Source organism: Podarcis cretensis (assembly GCF_951804945.1).
Source record: "Podarcis cretensis genome assembly, chromosome: 13".
In the NCBI taxonomy this organism is placed as follows: Eukaryota; Metazoa; Chordata; class Lepidosauria; order Squamata; family Lacertidae; genus Podarcis; species Podarcis cretensis.
The window spans coordinates 44399513-44418946 of NC_137182.1; the positions used below are offsets into that span (position 1 = coordinate 44399513).

Here is a 19434-nt window from a genome sequence, read left to right on the forward strand (position 1 = left end):
TTCTGCTTAGTTAGGAGGGTATCTGAATTGAGTTGCTGAGTAAAGGGGGAATTGCTTACTGGATAAAAGGAATAAGATTTTAGGCGTTAGTGGAAAAATTAGTGAGGAGGGCATGTCAAATAAGCTGGGAAAATGGGGAAATGCTTACAGCTACAAAAACCTGACAGGTAGGAGCCAGTACAATAACTATTCATCTTTAGCACACTGGACATAATTAAAGATACAGAGAAGTTATGGCAAACTGCAGATACCATCCAGTTCTGCAGGAGAACAGTAATAGTAGGTAGCAGCTGATTCACTAGTGAAATAAATGTTCATAAATAAAGTCTGAGAAGAATCAGGACAGTTTTGCTGTGTGATGGGGCATGTGCATCATGAAGAAGAAAGACGAAGCTCCAGAGAAGAAATGTGCATCTAACCCAAGTTGCAATTCTGACAAAGCCAGATAATGTCCAGGAAATCTGCTGTTGGGGGCATGGTATGTTCCCCCATCCAGTTTTATCCATTGTACAAGACCCTGCGAAATTTTGCAATGACATAAAAAAACTTTTGTGTGTTTTTAAGTGAAGTAGACACAATGCCCTGCTCCAGACATCAAGTGTTAACAAGATTTATAAAGATAGTAAAAAACAGACACAGTGCCCCTCTCCATTCAGCAAAGCACAGGTTTCCAAACCACAAATGGGAGATGATCCCAGTTTTCAGTCCATCTGCATGTATGTCTTTTGTATAAATGAGAGAGATGCACTAAACCCTGAAATGTTGACAAAGGGCATATTTGACTAACAGGGTTCACCACATAATATATATGAATACTGTGAAAGGAATCTCTTCTCTTCCTCCACTTACTTTTTAGCTCATTTATGGCTCTGTTCCGGTGATGAATGATAGAAGCCCAGGGCTTCCCTTCTACCAGATGGCAGCCTCAGAAGCCCTTCAGTATGAGGGAATTCTCTCTTTGCTTCTGCATTTCAGGTGGACGTGGATTGGAGTCATTGCAATGGACAATGACAACGGAGAAAGATTTCTGCAAACCATTTCTCCAATATTTACCAAGAGTGGTGTCTGCTTTGCATTCCTAGAAAGAATACCCAGTTTAAGTTTTATTTCTGAAATAAATGGCATGCTACAACAGGGGGCAAGTATAAATCATAAAATTTTTAGCAGCACAGCTAATATAATAGTTTCCTATGGAGAATCTTATTACATGGCAATTTTGAGATGGCTTCCATACGTATCAGTACATGATGACATGACATACAATATAAAAAGTAAAGTATGGATAATAACGGCCCAGGTTGAGTTCACTTCATTAGTCTTTCAAAGGAACTGGGATGCAAGAATATTCAATGGTGCTATATCCTTTGAGATTCACTTCAGAAACCCACCAGGATTTCATCAGTATGTTGTGCACAGAAACCCTTCCAGCACAGATGGGGACGGTTTTATCAGGGACTTCTGGCAACAGGCCTTTGAATGTGTGTTCCCAGATATGACTGCAGACAGGGTGGAGGGGAATATTTGCACCGGAGAAGAGAAGCTGGAGAGCCTTCCCGGATCATTTTTTGAAATGAGCATGACAGGCCACAGTTACAGTATCCACAATGCTGTATATGCCATGGCCCATGCTTTACGTGCGATGTTCTCATCCAGACTCAGTCACAGAGAAATGGCATACAGAGGGAGAGGGAAGAATCCGAATCCACAGTTCTGGCAGGTAATAGGCTAAACTTCCTCAACTGGAAGAGGCCTGTTATTACCCCACAAGGTATGGGTTTCCAAAATGTTGTCAACTTGCTCTTTCATCTCTGACAAGGAAAATCACTTCCATGGGAGAAGTTTGGAGACCACTGGGATGCCACTGCATTCACAGATAAGAGGCAGTGGTAATGGTCAAGAGAGATGTTCAGCATTCTTTCTATCCCATATACACCAAATCCTCTCTCAGATCAGGTGATCACACATCACTCTGGTGTCTCCTGAGATGAACAGGGACAGAGGAAAAGAGGTGTGGGGCTGGGGAGATAAAGAAAGGTTGTTAAAATGGGAAAAGGGAGAGAGAGGGATGTGGGAGAGAGAAAATTGGTGGTTTCTCCATCCCTTGACCTGACTCCACTCACAGTTGACTGTATCACCACACACCACTTGCTGTAGGTCCTGCCCACAGGATAAAGATACCTTAGCCATGTATTAGAATTGCAGCCTTTTACAAACGTGCTTTTTCTTTTTTCAATCTAGCTCCATCACTTTCTGAGAAGTATCTCATTTAACAATACGGCTGGAGATGTGGTCTTCATCAACCAGCATGGTGAGGTGGTATCTAGCTTGAAAATTGTCAATTGGATTATATTCAACAACCAAAGTTTGCAAAGAGTGAGTGTTGGGAGGATAGATCCACAAGCTTCTCCAGACCAATCATTCATCCTTGATGAAGATGCCATAACATGGAACGGTTGGTTTAATCAGGTAAGGCCAAATTGTTAGATAATTCCAAGGAGATTCAGTCTTGCATAAGTGATGATCATTCACCTGCATGTCTACTCATTGTCTCTTAAAATACATATCACTGTGTAGAATATGACCAAAGCATCCAAGTACCACATTAAGATCCAAAAGCTTACTGCTAGAAGTCACTCAAGGAATAAAGGCAAATATTTTATTTTATTTTATTATATTTAGAAATATTTTATAAATATTTCTTAACAATTATAAAATACTGATTTTTAACTGAAGAAAAGAGGATAGATAAGCCCCAAGATTTTGCCTTTCTTGCTAAATGTGGGGAACTGCTATGTAATCACAACAACTACACATCCCAGAACAATAGAGGGAGTATGACATCACTTCAAACATTACTACTACTAAAAAAATATAGCCATTCTAAATATTGCTGAAAGACTGACTCAGCTTAGTAACATAGAGAGGGGCCCAGGAACATGAAGATTTCCAAACTCATTGTTCTCTTGCTGATCCTTCTGCTCTTTCATTTACGGAATAGACTCGGCCTCTTTCTCTCTGTACTGAGAGATGTCTTCCAGGATCCAGCAAGAAAGTGAAGGAGGGACAGCCCCCTTGCTGCTACGATTGCATCCCATGTGCAGAGGGAAAGATTGCAATCCAGGATGGTAGGAGAAATAAATAGATTCAATAGATCCAGACTCTGTAGTTATCATTACTTTCACAGACAGAAAGTAAACATTTCACCAAATTCAAATGTATGACCTATTATATTTCTTTCCCCCAGATATGAAAGACTGTAATAAATGCCCAGACAAAGACTATCCAAGCAAGAACCGGAATGCATGTCTACCCAAGGATATAAGTTTCATGTCTTATGAAGAACCTTTGGGCATCAGTTTGGCCTGTTTCTCTCTTTCCCTTTCCTTGATCACAGCTCTGGTACTAGGTATATTTATGAAGCACCACAACACACCCATTGTCATTGCAAACAACCGAAACCTCACCTACGCTCTCATCATCTCTCTCCTGCTCTGCTTCCTTTGTGCTTTGCTCTTCATTGGCCGACCTGACAAGGTGACCTGCCTTTGGCATCATCTTCTCAACTGCTGTTTCTTGTGTCCTGGCAAAAACCTTCACTGTGCTTTTGGCCTTCATGGCTATAAAACCAGATTCCAGGATGAGAAAATGGGTGGGGAAAGGACTAGCCCACTCCATTCTCCTTTTCTGCTCCATAGTTCAAGCAGGGATATGTACTGTGTGGCTGGCAACCTCTCCCCCATACCCAGATGTGGACATGCATTCAATGACAGAAGAAATTATACTAGAATATAATGAGGGGTCTGTAACAATGTTTTACTGTGTCCTCATCTACATGAGCTGCCTGGCAACTGTGAGTTTTGTTATGGCTTTCCTTGCCAGGAAGTTACCAGACAGTTTCAATGAAGCCAAGTTTATCACTTTCAGCATGTTGGTCTTCTGCAGTGTTTGGCTGTCCTTTATTCCTTCCTACCTGAGCACCAAGGGAAAATACATGGTAGCTGTGGAGATCTTCTCCATCTTAGCCTCCGGTGGTGGGTTGCTGGGCTGCATCTTTTCCCCAAAGTGTTATTTAATCATTCTGAGGCCTAAGCTGAACAATAGAGAACAGCTAGAAAGGAAGAAAAATTAAAGAAATGAGAAACCTGCCCTTTGCTGTCTTTTGTGCTTTTCTCTGTGTGTACAGTAGAATCTTTGGAAATATAAGTTCAGCTGCTGCCTTTTAAAAATTTTTCTAGAATCCAAATTCCCATAGTTGAAAATTCATTTGTAAAATTGACTTATCTGCTTTGAAGAAAAGAATCTTATGTTTACACATTCATTATTCTCTTGTAACATGTGCTGACAAGAAGACTCAGAACAATTCTTGTCAAAATATATGCAAGGAAATCTTTATCTGTCCTTAATTCTGAATGATCAAAGTTGTCTTACAGCTTTCAACATAATAGGATCTGTGAAACTGTACAATTCTGGCCATGGAATATACGAGTACGCATTTATGAATTATTGTTTTCACTGCTAACAGTCATATTTCACCCTCAACCTATCCATAACCAAGATCGTAGAAATGGAAGATGATCCTCTTAAATTAGGCCAATGGCCCATCTGGTCCAGCAGCTTGAACTCTCACTGACCAACCAGATGCCTGTGGGAAACTGTCAAGCCGCAAATGCACTGTCCCCACCATTGTTTCCTATGTCATTGAGTTCCATAGTTTATCAATGTACTTTGAGATAACATACTCGCCATTGAATTGGGGTCCCCTCCCCACAAAAATTTTTTGAATCATGTCTCCTTGGAGAAATTCAGAGTCCTAGACAAGAAAATGTAAATGAATTCTGCCCTCTGGTCCATGGAAAAGATGGCAGCAAAGGACCATGCAGACCTCACTGCGCAATGCATTTGACAGATGGGGAGCAACAATTGAAAAGTTTTATTTCACCAACACTCTATACTTAATACATATACGTATCATATATGTGACAAGTATATTGTTGGATATTCCACTGACTGTTGGCACCCTTCATCAAATGTTTGATGAGCAGATAAAATTGATTAGATCTAATCATGATGACACGGGTGGCGTGTCTAATCATGGGACACGGGTGGCGCTGTGGGTAAAAGCCTCAGCGCCTAGAGCTTGCCGATCGAAAGGTCGGCGGTTCGAATCCCTGTGGCAGGGTGCGCTCCCGCTGCTCGGGCCCAGCGCCTGCCAACCTAGCAGTTCGAAAGCACCCCCGGGTGCAAGTAGATAAATAGGGACCGCTTACTGTTGGGAAGGTAAACGGCGTTTCCGTGTGCTGCGCTGGCTCGCCAGATGCAGCTTTGTCACGCTGGCCACGTGACCCGGAAGTGTCTGCGGACAGCGCTGGCCCCCGGCCTCTTGAGTGAGATGGGCGCACCAACCCCAGAGTCTGTCAAGACTGGCCCGCACGGGCAGGGGTACCTTTACCTTTACCTTAATCATGATGAATGGAGAATGCAAGTAAATCAGAGTAAGCCCCATTAAACCTTAAAACATTTATTTCTGTGTGGCCATCTGTGGACTATGCTTGTTAAGGATTGTCTGTAAGATTATGCCCTCCTTGCAGAAGGTCCAGGGTATTCAAGCGGAGACAGGAATGGAAGGAAGTAGGACTAATAATAATGATAATGATAGTAATAAATTTGTTATTTATAACCCACTCATTTGGCTGTGTTCCCCAGCCACTTTAACACAGTAAAACATATTATTTCTTTTCTTGTTATCTGCTTGTCTGTAAGATTTGTGTGTAAGATTATGCCCTCCTTGCAAGAAGGTCCAGGGTATTCAAGTGGAGACAGGAATGGAAGGAAGTAGGACTAATAATAATAATAATAATAATAATAATAATAATAATTTTATTATTTATAACCCACCCACCTGGCTGAGTTTCCCCAGCCACATTGAGTGGCTTACAACAGATATAAAAACACAGGCAGACATATTATTTTGTTTGTTGTTATCTGCTTTTACTCCTCTAAAATTTGGCTGGGAAGCCTATAGCCCTCCAGACATTGCTAGACTACAGCCCTCGTCATTGCTGACCATTCTCCATACTGGCTGGGGTTGGTTGGTTTTGGAATCCATCAACATCTGGAGTGCCACACATCCCCAACCCTTGCCCTATTGGAAGTGAAGCAGAATACATATTAAAAAAAATAAAAAAGAGTCATACAGGAGGACCTGGGGCACCATCTCAACCTCTCTCCAGAATCACAGGGGCATTGGCCCTTGAGGGTTTGAGCCAACGTGCATTCCCAAGGCACAGGGGAAGGAGGCTGAGAGCCAGGGGGCACAACTGTAATCCCACAGAACAGCAATGAGCAGCCATTGCAGACATGCCATATTGCTGCTGTGAATCCAGATCCACTCAGCCAAATTCCAAGATGCTGACTACACCATGCTACATTTTGGAGTCTTCATTGGCTACAAGGTCTTCTATTACGAGCTTCTAACGTCTAATTTCACCCATACACCACTGGTCTATTATTATCTAATTAAAGGGAAATTAAATAACAGTTCTGAATATTTTCTCCAGCAATTTTCTTCTGCAATTCCATTCTGCAATTCCACAGGGAATCTCGAGCATTGAATGAACAACTACACTCCTGCTTGGTTATTAACAGTGCTATAATTAATATGCTGCTCCTCAAAAATCCCTGTGTATTTTCTCTGGCCCCTGGCAACATAACACAAAGGATACTACAACTTAACCAGAATTATTTAAATACTGTCTGGGATCAGCAAGTCTAATTTGGGATACTCCCGTACTGTGTCCTCTGGGAAAATTAATCTACTATTTAAATGAGACAATTTTTATCTTGGAAAAACCTATTCTAGTATTGCCAGAAAAAAAACATAGTTTCTGCATAAAAAAGAGTTGCCCTTGTATTAAGGATGTTGGTTGTAGTGATCTTGCTGCTTGAACTGATTTCTTACAATGTATGTGAGGCTCACATAGCAAAATGCAGGCTCCATGGTCGAAAACATCCACTTCACACATATCATCAGCCAGGAGAGTTCCTCATTGGTGGCATTGTTTTCCATGGTGGCTTCTTCTCCTCTCCAGCAACATTCACTGAGGAACCCCCACCAGCACTGCCTGAAGAGCTCGTGTAAGAATTAAGCCACTTATTGTATTACATCAAAAGAATGATCAAACCTAGAGTTGCAGCAGAATAATGAGTGAGGCAGTAAACATTTACCCTTTTACCTGGGAGAATCCACTTTAGATATGAATGGGACTTATGCTGGTGCAATAAAATGGGATGAATGTCTTGTGAATTAAGATAATATAGGAGACATTCCCATTTCTGGATAGAGAAATGAATACAGAAATGTATGCATGTTTGTGTGTTTGGGAGAGGCCTTTTGAGCAGCCCATTCTGCTAGACTTTACCTAAACTACTAGAGTATTAGTAAGAATGTATTTTTAAAAACCTGTTCTGAAGCTGAATGTCCTAATGCTTTCATTTTCTGAACTTAGACTAAGCTTTGTTTCAGCACTGAAAGGTACTTATTATTAAGTATAGAATTCAGTGAATTCCAACGACAATCACTGACTCACGAAAATGAAGTCACTGCAGGGAGAGACCAGAGAGACCAGAGACTTTGTAAGTGTCAGAAAAAGACCTCCGACATGTAAGGGAAGACGTCCCAAAAGTAACTGAACTCAATATGATTAACTACTCTGTTGATATGTAAAAGAATACATCTTTTGAAGTTCCTGCTGATACAGTTTGCAACTCTCATTCTAGGGTGGTGCCTAAGCTTTACCAGCACATTGTGGCCTTGGCATTTGCAGTCAAGGAGATCAATGAAGACCCTCACATCTTACCCAATATCACCTTGGGCTTCCACTTATATGACAGCTATATCAGTGCAAGGAGCACATGTCTTGCCACACTGCTGCTTTTATCCATGGTGGAAAAATTTGTCCCTAACTATATATGTGATGTTGAAAGTTGTCTGGCAGGGGTCATTGGGGGACTGGATTCTGAAATCTCCTTTTATGTGGCAACTATTTTGGATATCTATAAGATTCCACAGGTAGGACACCTATGTACAATACCTCTATTAGCTTGCATAGAGGAAGAGGCAGGTTCCTCAGCATTAGTACCGGGTGAAGATGAAATTGCAAGGAGAACCATGTAAACCACCTTGAGTTCCTTGGAAAATAACGTTGTACATAATTGTAATATAAGCAGTCAGGCTGACAGACAGACAAACCTGAATAAAGGGGAAGGTTGCAATAGCTGAAAAAATATGTAACTCTCCCCTGTCTTACACACACATTTAGATCACTTAAAGTATATACCAAAGGCCACTGATGGGAGAGTGGGCTACTCTGGTCTTTAAGCTGCTACTGGAAGGAATTTTTTTATTTTGTTTCAGCAGTTTTTGGTTATGCATCATTTTCTGCTTAGTTAGGAGGGTATCTGAATTGAGCTGCTGAAGAAAAGGGGTAATTACTTACAAGATAAAAGCAATAATATTTTAGGCACCAGTGGAAAAATTAGTGAGGAGGGCATGTCAAATAAGCTGCTGGGGAAGTGGGGGAACTGTTTACAGCTAAAAAAAACCTTACAGGTAGGAGCCAGTACAATAACTATTCCTCTTTAGCACACTGGACATAATTAAAGATACAGAGAAGTTATGGCAAACTGCAGATACCATCCAGTTCTGCAGGAGAACAGTAAAAGTAGATAGCAGCTGATTCACAAGTGAAATAAATGTTCATAAATAAAGTCTGAGAAGAATCAGGACAGTTTTGCTGTGTGATGGGGCATGTGCATCATGAAGAAGAAAGACAAAGCTCCAGAGAAGAAATGTGCATCTAACCCAAGTTGCAATTCTGACAAAGCCAGATAATGTCCAGGAAATCTGCTGTTGGGGGCATGGTATGTTCCCCCATCCAGTTTTATCTATTGTAGAAGACCCTGCAAAATTTTCCAATGACATAAAAAAGTTTGTTTGTTTTTAAGTGAAGTAGACACAATGCTCTGCTCCAGTCATCAGTGTGTTAAAAAGATTCATAAAAATAATATAAAACAGACACAATTCCCTTTCCAGTCATCAAATTAAAGGTTTAAAAATGAGAAAAGGGAGATGATCCCAGTTTTCAGCCCATCTGCATGTGTGTCTTTTGTAAAACTAAGAGAGGCAAACAAACCCTGAAACATTAGAAAAGGGCGTATTAAACTAACAGGGTTCACCTCATAATGTATATGAATACTGTGAAAGGAATCTACTTTGTCTCTTTTATTCTTCTATTTACTTTTTAGCTCATTTATGGCTCTGCTCCAGTGATGAATGATAGAAGCCCAGGGCTTCCCTTCTACCAGATGGCAGCCTCAGAAGCCCTTCAGTATGAGGGAATTCTCTCTTTGCTTCTGCATTTCAGGTGGACGTGGATTGGAGTCATTGCAACAGACAATGACAACGGAGAAAGATTTGTGCAAACCATTTCTCCAATATTTACCAAGAGTGGTGTCTGCTTTGCATTCCTGGAAAGAGTCCCCTGTTTAAGTTTTATTTCTGAAATTGATGGCATGCTACAACAGGGGATAAGTATAAATCATAAAATTTTTAGCAGCACAGCTAATGTAATTGTTGCCCATGGAGAATCTTATTCCATGGCAACTTTTAGATGGCTTCCATACCTATCAGAACATGATGACATGACATACAATACAAAAAGTAAAGTATGGATAACAACTGCCCATGTTGAGTTCACTTCATTTGTCATTCAAAGGAACTGGGATGCAGGAATATTCAATGGTGGTATATCCTTTGAGATTCACTTCAGAAACCCACCAGGATTTCATCAGTATGTTGTGCACAGAAAACCTTCCAGCACAGATGGGGACGGTTTTATCAGGGACTTCTGGCAACAGGCCTTTGGATGTGAATTCCCAGATATCACTTTAGACAAGGTGGAGGGGAATATTTGCACAGGAGAAGAGAAGCTGGAGAACCTTCCTGGATCATTTTTTGAAATGAGCATGACAGGCCACAGTTACAGTATCCTCAATGCTGTCTACGCCATGGCCCTTGCTTTACATGCCATGTCCACATCCAGACTCAGGCACAGAGGAATGGCGTACGGACGTAGAGGGAAGAATCAGAATCCACAGTTTTGGCAGGTAATAGGCTAAATATTCTCAACTTGAAGAGGCCTGTTTTTCCCTCACAAGGGATTGGTTTCCACAGTGTTGTCAACTTGCTCCTTCATCTCAGACATGAAAAAGTGCTTCCATGAAAGAAGTTTGCAGACCACTGATATGTTGCTGCATTCAAAGAAAAGAAGTGGCAGTAATGGTCGAGAGAGATGTTCAGCATTATCTCTATCCCATATGCTCCAAGTCCTTCCTCAGATCATGTGATCATACACCACTGTGGTGTCTCCTGAGATGAAGAGGGATAGAGGAAAAGAGGTGTGCGGTTTGGGAGATAAAGAAAGGTTGTAAAAAAGGGGGAGAGGGAGAGAGAGGGGTGTGGGAAAGAGAAAATTGGTGTTCTCTCCATTCTTTGACCTGAATCCACTGACACTTGACTGAATCACCCCCACCAATTTCTGTCGTTTTTTCATACAGGAAGAAAAAAAAAATGCTCCACCCTGCATTAGACTGCAGCCTTTTCGAAACAATTGCCTTTTCTGTTTTCAATCTAGCTCCATCACTTTCTGAGAAGCATCTCATTTAACAATACGGCCGGAGATGTGGTCTTCATCAACCGGAATGGAGAGGTGGTATCTAGCTTAGATATTATCAATTGGATTATATTCTCCAACCAAAGTTTGCACAGAGTGAGCGTTGGGAGGATAGATCCGCAGACTTCTCGAGACCAATCATTCATCCTTGATGAAGATGCCATTACTTGGCACAGTTGGTTTAATCAGGTAGGACCACATTATTAGATAATTCCAAAGAAATTCAGTATTGCCTAAGCAATGATCATTCACCTGCAATGTCTACTCTCTGTCTGTCTTTTAAACTGCATGTTCCTGTGTAGAACATGACCAATGCATACAGAGAGCCAGTGTGATGTAGTGGCTAAGAGCAGTAGACTCGTAATCTGATGAACCGGGTTCCCGTCTCCGCTCCTCCACATGCAGCTGCTGGGTGACCTTGGGCTAGTCACACTTCTCTGAAGCCTCTCAGCCTCACTCACCTCACAGAGTTTTTGTTGTGGGGGAGGAAGGGAAAGGAGAATGTTAGCCGCTTTGAGACTCCTTAGGGTAGCGATAAACACTTCTTCATCCACGCACCAGATTAAGAGCCAAAAGGTTACTGCTAGAAGTCATTCAAGGAATAAAGGCAAATATTTTATTGTTTTATATTTATAAATATTTTATAAATATTTCTTAACAACTATAAAATACTGGTTTTTAACTGAGGAGAAGAGGATAACACGCAAGATTTTGCCTTTCTTGCTAAAAAGTGGGGAACTGCTATGTAATCACAACACCTACACATCCCAGAACAATAGAGGGAGTATGACATCACTTCAAACATTACTACTACAGTGGTACCTCGGGTTAAGTACTTAATTCGTTCTGGAGGTCAGTTCTTAACCTGAAACTGTTCTTAACCTGAAGCACCACTTTAGCTAATTGGGCCTCCTGCTGCTGCCACACCGCCGGAGCACAATTTCTGTTCTCATCCTGAAGCAAAGTACTTAACCTGAAGCACTATTTCTGGGTTAGCGGAGTCTGTAACCTGAAGCGTATGTAACCTGAAGTGTATGTAACCCAAGGTACCACTGTACTAAAAAAATAAAACCATTTTACATATTTCTGAAATGCTAACTCAGCTTAGTAACATAGAGAGGGGCCCAGGAACATGAAGATTTCCAAACTCATTGTTCTCTTGCTGATCCTTCTGCTCTTTCATTTACGGAATAGACTCAGCCTCTTTCTCTCTGTACTGAGAGATGTCTTCCAGGATCCAGCAAGAAAGTGAAGGAGGGACAGCCCCCTTGCTGCTACGATTGCATCCCATGTCCAGAGGGGAAGATTGCAATCCAGGAAGGTAGGAGAAATAAATAGATTAAATAGATCCAGACTCAGCACTAATAATCGAAAGGTGTTGTAAGGATGGCTGAGTTTACTTTTCCAAAGAGATAATCTACTGTGTGTGTTATGCTGCCTATTTCTGATCATTGCCTTTCATATAGTTTAAATACGCTAATCAAATGAGAATGACCATGCATTCAGAGTAGTTCAACGGTATGTGGTTCAAAGCACTTCTTCTTCTTCTTCTTCTTCTTCTTCTTCTTCTTCTTCTTCTTCGTCATCTTCGTCTTCTTCGTCTTCTTCGTCGTCTTCGTCTTCTTCGGCAAGACCCACAAACCAGCTCTTGTTAGAATAAAATTCAAACTGACACAGAATCTTTATTTAAGGTTATTGGGCAAAATTTTAGGCCACAACTAAATGTGAGTGGTGACGGGACGCAGGTGGCGCTGTGGGTTAAAGCCTCAGCGCCTAGGGCTTGCCGATCGAAAGGTCGGCGTTTCGAATCCCTGCGGCGGGGTGCGCTCCCGCTGCTCGGTCCCAGCGCCTGCCAACCTAGCAGTTCGAAAGCACCTCCGGGTGCAAGTAGATAAATAGGGACCGCTTACCAGCGGGAAGGTAAACGGCGTTTCCGTGTGCGGCTCTGGCTCACCAGAGCAGCGATGTCACGCTGGCCACGTGACCCGGAAGTGTCTCCGGACAGCGCTGGCCCCTGGCCTCTTAAGTGAGATGGGCGCACAACCCCAGAGTCTGTCAAGACTGGCCTGTACGGGCAGGGGTACCTTTACCTTTACCTTTAAATGTGAGTGGTATTAGCCCTGGAATCCTTTAACCAGGCCCTGGAATCCTTTAACGGAATACCCTTGGTCAATGGAGGGGGAGGAGATGGCTGACTTCCCCTCCCCCACAAATCAATGAGCCAATGCCTCACCGCCAAACCTTACAAAGTGGTGACGATTGCTAAGAGGTAGGCGAAAGCCAAGTGGCCATTGCCAATCTGCCAAATGGAAACATTCCTACCTGGCCCCGGGCCCAAGACAGGTGACCAACCAAAGACAAAGCAAGGCCAGAGGACACATAAAATAAAGGGAGGGTGGGTGGGTGTTCAGCAGTGTTCAGCAGGTTCCTGACACGCCTCACGCTGCAGCTTTTATATCCCCCCACAATCACCCCACAGAAAAATGACTGGCCAAAAAGCTGGGGTGATTGTGGTGCCACCCTGGCATGATGGCGTTACTCCGCCCATGCCAGGGGGGGACCAGGTTGGGGGCCTGACCGCAACCAGGAGCACCCTTAAAAATGATCCCACTTCTGCTTCTTCGATTACTCATAGCCGAGTAAGATTGTATTCCATAAGCACGGTTTTAACAATGAGTCTGTAAGTGACTGTGGAGGCCAATTCTGAATCCACATGTCCTTCCACAGTGGGGGCATTGGTTTCCAGATGAGAGTTGATCATGATGTGGATTGGCCAAGCATGCCTTTCTCTTTGCATGTTTCTACCTTGCGTCCTGAGCATATCTAGAGGGGGCCTTGCCACTCCTTCTGACTTACACGGGCTGCACCCAGGCTAGTGTGAATAAACATTCAGATGGCAATGGCTCTGGCTGTGGCACTTACAGGACCACATAGCTCTGAACCAATTAAATTCAAGAATACTGTAGTAATTAAATACAGAGAATAATACCATATAATGTTTTGACATACTGAGAATGCTCAGACTGTGGTCAGACTATTCATGGTAACTAGAGTGAAATAAAATACTGACGTGAAAACTAATCCTGCAATAAAATTTTAGCAGACCACAAGGAAGCTCCTTTTTTAAACTGGGAGTCAGTATGCATGCTTACATTGTTTGTAATTTGGACCAATCATAAGGAGACAACAAAGTGCCTTAAAAGGAAATTGGGTGAGGGAAACAAAGCGTTTCAATTGGATAGGAAATTTAAACTTAATGGAATGTGTGGAATTTGTGCAAAGCATATAAAACTGTTTCGAACTCTTTGTACGACGTTTAGTTGTTTTAGGTTAGTTAGGTTAATTATTCCCAGTTGAACCTTCTGTGCAGAATTAAACATTTTGGACTACAGTGGTACCTCTGGTTACATACATAATTCATTCCGGAGATCCGTTCTTATCCTGAAACTGTTCTTAACCTGAAGCACCACTTTAGCTAATGGGGCCTTGCGCTACTGCCGCTGCACCGCCGCGCAATTTCTGTTCTCATCCTGAAGCAAAGTTCTTAACCCGAGGTATTATTTCTGGGTTAGCGGAGTCTGTAACCTGAAGCATATTTAACCTGAAGCGTATGTAACCCAAGGTACCACTGTACTTTCCCCCTCACGGTCTCATGTGCTTTAGTGGCATATCCACGACACAGGGAAAGGTTAGATTGCAACAATACCACATGGCATAGCATAAGACTGTACTAAACATGTACTTGGATTCATAGGTGCCGACTCCATGGGGCCTGAGGGGACCCGAGCCCCCTCAAAAATTCGTTTGGGGCGCTCTGCCCCCCAATAATTTAAGAAAATTATTAGTTATATTATGCTTTGTAAAATCACAAAATTATGTTGGTATTTTTTATTTTCCTTGTTTGACGATAGTTACCTTTTAAAATACATTCAGTAATGAGTTAAAACAAAGCCACTCCCGATCTAGAGAGGGGGTGGGGTTGCGGGCTCTTGACCCATCAACAATCTCACGGGGCTGGCGTCAGCCCCACGAGAAGCGGGGATTCCCCCTAGCTCATTAATATTCACCGCTCCCGGCGGCAGCCAATTGACTGCCGCAAAGGGCGGGCCCTCACAGGTTCACTTAAGGTCGGGGCAGCCCGGGGCTCGCCCCTTTCGTTCCCCCCGCAGCAGCGGTTTGGAGGTCTTGGGCCCCCCCAATATTTTTTATAAGTCTGTATGGGCCCCCGCCCCCCCCCCCCCCAATATTTTTTATAATCGGCGCCCCTGCTTGGATTTAAACAGAGCTCTTTTCCTCTCAGACAGAAAGCAAAAATTTCAGCAAACTGAAATCTGTGACCTAATATATTTGTTTCCCCCCAGATATGAATGACTGTAATAAATGCCCAGACAAAGACTATCCAAGCCGGAACCGTGATGCCTGTCTACCCAAGGATATAAGCTTCTTGTCTTATGAAGAACCTTTGGGCATCAGTTTAGCCTGCTTCTCTCTTTTCCTTTCTCTGATCACAGTTCTGGTACTAGGTACATTTATGAAGCACCATGACACACCCATTGTCATTGCAAACAACCAAAACCTCACCTACGCTCTCCTCATCTCTCTCCTGCTCTGCTTCCTTTGTGCTTTGCTCTTCATTGGCCGGCCTGACAAGGTGACGTGCCTCCTCCGACAAACAGCTTTTGGCATCATCTTCTCAACCGCTGTTTCTTGTGTCCTGGCAAAAACCTTCATGGTGGTTTTGGCCTTCATGGCTACAAAACCAGAATCCAGGATGAGGAAATGGGTGGGCAAAGAACTAGGCCACTCCATTCTCCTTTCCTGTTCCATAGTTCAAGCAGGGATATGCACTGTGTGGCTGGCAACCTCTCCCCCATACCCAGATGTGGACATGCACTCAATGACAGAAGAAATTATACTAGAATGTAATGAAGGGTCTGTGACAATGTTTTACTGTGTCCTCATCTACATGAGCTGCCTGGCCACTGTAAGTTTTGCTGTGGCTTTCCTCGCCAGGAAGTTACCAGACACTTTCAATGAAGCCAAGTTTATTACTTTCAGCATGTTGGTCTTTTGCAGTGTTTGGCTGTCCTTTATTCCTTCCTACCTGAGCACCAAGGGAAAATACATGGTAGCTGTGGAGATCTTCTCCATCTTAGCCTCCGGTGGTGGGTTGCTGGGTTGCATCTTCTTCCCCAAATGTTATATAATCATTCTGAGGCCTGAGCTGAACAATAGAGAACAGCTAATAAGGAAGAAAAATTAAAGAAATGAAAAACCTGTAATCTGCTGTATTTTTTGTTTTTATCTGTGTTTACAGTAGAACAATTGGAAATATAAGTTCAGCTGCTCCCTTTTATAATTTTTTCTAGAGTCCAAATTCCCACAGTTGAAAATACATTTGTAGAATTGACTTATTTGCAATAGGCATCTCCACCAAGAACAGTCTATCTCTGCACTCAGCTTCTAGCCATCCCTGAAAAAAGAGCACAAGTTATTAGCAAGCATTATATCAAAACCGTCAGCAACGAGGGCAGACACAGATAAAAGACAATTTGCTATCTCAGGAACCACGAATGCTTGCACTTCATGATCTATAAAAAAACAATACAAAAAACCAGTCTCAGTTAATTGTCTCTTGGAGCCATCATCCAGTAACACAAAATGTCAACTTTTCACAGACTTCCAGTTTCAAAGCAAACCAGCAGAGGGCATGAGGCAATGCATGGCTCCAGTGTCCACAACAAAAGACAAAGTAGCTCTTTGGCTGCCTTCCAACGTTGCCATAGAGACGCTGCTCCCCTGACTGGGGCCTTTGCTGTTTCCCAGAGACACCATCGATGCTGTGAGGTGATAGAGAGGCTTCTCCTTGCCTTTCTCTCTCTGGCCTCCTTGTTTCCCACGTCTCTGCTGGGAAGCAGTTCTCGAACTGCCACTTATCTGCTTTGTTGACATTCCTTTCTGGCCACCATTCTGGTGTCCTTGCATTCCTGGGCCTCTAGAGGACAACTGCTTCCACAACAAAAACATCTTTTGGAAGCAAAAGCTTTCACACAGTCCTCACTGCTCCTGGCTCCCCCCCCCACTCCTTCTTGGGTTGCAGCCTGTGCTCTCTTTCACAGCCCTCTGGCGTTTCGATTCCTCATCAATCAATCTCCCACTTATATATTCCAACATAAGATCATTTGGCGGCATCATCTCCATCGTTAGGTCTAAGTTCTCATAACATCTGTCCAAGAAGCTTAACAATGCATAAGCCTTAAGTTCATCTGGGAAGGGCACATTGAGCTGATGCAGCTTGCTGAAAACAGTCAACAGAGTACGTATGACATAGATCTTTGCCCCAGCTGTGGTCCTTTGGTGTCAAAGCAGACCAAATTTGGTGACAAGTTCGCAAACCATCTATGTGAGGAAGTTGTGATGATTCCATAGCCATCACAACGTGGGACATGGCTTTCTGATCCCTCCTCGATGCACACACTGCCCTCTCTATCTCAGCAGCATTTGCACTGGCTCCAGCAGACACTAGGTCAGCCTGTGTACATTCCCAAAACTGTTTTCCTCCCAGCCAGAAGTACATCCGCCTTGCCCAGTCTTCCCAATTTGAGCCATTAAACCTTTCAAAAGGCACAGTAAAAGTCTCACGCTGTTGATCTGCAGCCATCTTCCCCCCAGGGCTAAAGCTTACTCACTCTGGGACTTCCGGGTTTAGCGCCATCGGTAATGGCGGATTCCCTCTGAGCTGGAGGGACCCGCTCCATGGAAATTGGGTCGAACCGCTGTGGTGAAGTGGAGACCCTTTTTAAATCACAGGCAGGGTGAAGCCTGTGAACGTGGGGCTCAGTGGGCACCTTTTGCACCTCCCCAACTCGCAAAGGGACCCAACTACGGGCTCCAGAGTGAAGTGGGCGAGCGGCGCAGTGCTGTGAGCAGACTGCTACTTCTACGGAGCGAAGCCGCACAGCTGTTACCGGAGAGTGCTGACTTCTTCCTCAGTCAATTCAACTTCAAAAGTGACTACCCGTGAGTAGGACTAATTGGAAAAAGCTAAGGAAAAAAGGATTTAAAATTTGGCCCGAAGCGGGCAGGTATAAACAGGAAGTCTGCCTTCTGCTTTTGTAAATAGACTAAATCAAAGAAGTTGCAAGCTAAAGCCTGCGTAAACTGATTTGAAAAAACTAAAATCCCAACACCCAAGTAAGTGATACCCCCCTTTTGATGCAGGAGAAGAGGGGGGAGAGATTTAAATTACGTTTACCTTCAAGAAAGAAGGAAGGAAATAAAGATCTACTGCTCAGAACCTGGGAACGGGCTGCCAATGGACAATAAGATTGCCGTTTTTGAAAGCGCACTTTTTGGGAACAGAGTAACTTTTGACAGCTAGCTCTGCAAGGGGGATACATTGTTTTTGGATGTCTTCTCCAGTTTTTAGAAAGAAAGGAAGTAACTGAAAAGTATTGAAATCGAAACTAACTTTTATTTTGTTTCTTCTGTCTGAAGTGGGGGTCTTAAAGTGCTACTTTGGAACATAACAACTATAGACTGATACTGTGTCCCCCTAGAGGAGGTTTCTGAAACTGTTAACAATTAGGCCAGGGGAATTTTCCACTTTAAAACAGGTGGCCGTGGGATTGACCTTGGGGTTTTTAACTGAAGTGTTATGGCAGATGGGAAAGAAAAAGCAGACTATCCTTTAGACAAAACAACGAGGTCTGGGAAAACTTGGCAGCGAAGACCGTCAACATCGGGTCCTTCTGCTCAATCTGTGGCTGCATCCACACAATCTAAGTCAAAAGCTCTTGCAGCCGCATTAGGCAAAATAAATCAGTCACTGGAAAAATTAAGTAAACAGGTGGCTGAAGCATCAACTAAAATTGATCAAAATACTATAAGCAGTAATAATCTGGGACAAAAGGTGAATTCTAATACTGAAACTATTGAGAAATTGCTACAGGAATCTACTCTGACTCGACAGACAGCTGAAGAAGCTAAGGAAAAAGCAGCTGCAATAGAGGAGAAGATTCCAGGAATACAGAGGCAACTCAAGGACCATAGGTTGACCTTTTCTATGATTGAACTCAAGGAGAAACAAACTAATTTGAGGATTAGAGCAGTGCCTGAATTAGAGAAGGACAACTTGACAGACTTTCTTATGCAGGAATTTGCAGACTTCTGGGAACTGGATCCGGGAAAAGAAGAATTTAAGAACGTGAGTGCTTTTAGACTTGGAAGAGGGGGGAAGAAGAACAAGGTGAGAGACTGTTTGATTACCCTCCGATCAAAAGAGGAGAGAGACAAAATTTTGGGTCTGCACTTCCAGAAGACCCTAGAAATACATCAGTCAAGAGTTGAGATATTTAAAGATATCCCTAAACATCTTTTGGACCTTAGGTCTGACTACGGAGATTTGGTTGCCTTGTTGAGAAGGAACAGATTTATCTTTAGGTGGGAATTTCCCCAAGGCCTATCTTTTAGGTTTAAAGGAAGAAAGATAAAAATAAGGTCTGTGGAGGACAAAGAAAATTTTTTTAAAGACTACAGAGAGGATCTACAGAAAGAATCTGGAGAAGAGCCAGGAGCGCTGGATAGAGAATCATTTGACAGAGGCTTAGAGCAAAGAGCATTAGTCAGTGGATCACCAAAAAAAGGAATACTAGACATATCAAGATTATCTTTTGGATTGGACTGTCCAGAGAAAGAAACAGCA

At 42.9% G+C, this 19434-nt stretch overlaps 1 protein-coding gene and 1 pseudogene across 2 annotated transcripts; both read left to right on the plus strand.

Annotated features, from left to right (window-relative positions):
* Nucleotides 1-862: 862 nt before the first annotated feature.
* On the plus strand, nt 863-4129 carry LOC307201992 (vomeronasal type-2 receptor 26-like; annotated as a pseudogene). Its single transcript has 4 exons — nt 863-1717; nt 2239-2466; nt 2999-3125; nt 3245-4129. The product of its transcript is annotated as a vomeronasal type-2 receptor 26-like (transcript).
* Nucleotides 4130-9309: 5180 nt separating this feature from the next.
* Nucleotides 9310-16027, plus strand: LOC307201990 (vomeronasal type-2 receptor 26-like). Its single transcript, XM_079951594.1, has 4 exons — nt 9310-10164; nt 10692-10919; nt 11925-12051; nt 15092-16027. The coding sequence occupies exons 1-4, from the start codon at nt 9328-9330 to the stop codon at nt 15991-15993; spliced, it is 2094 nt and encodes a 697-aa protein (XP_079807720.1). The 5' UTR covers nt 9310-9327; the 3' UTR covers nt 15994-16027.
* Nucleotides 16028-19434: the final 3407 nt, after the last annotated feature.

Excerpts from the sequence above, each read along its gene's own strand:
- LOC307201990 (XM_079951594.1), top strand. The coding sequence starts at position 9,328 with ATGAATGATAGAAGCCCAGGGCTTCCCTTCTACCAGATGGCAGCCTCA. Across the intron at positions 10,165-10,691 it reads AGAATCCACAGTTTTGGCAG|CTCCATCACTTTCTGAGAAG; the intron begins GTAATAGGCTAA and ends TTTTCAATCTAG. Across the intron at positions 10,920-11,924 it reads GGCACAGTTGGTTTAATCAG|ACTCAGCCTCTTTCTCTCTG; the intron begins GTAGGACCACAT and ends TTTACGGAATAG.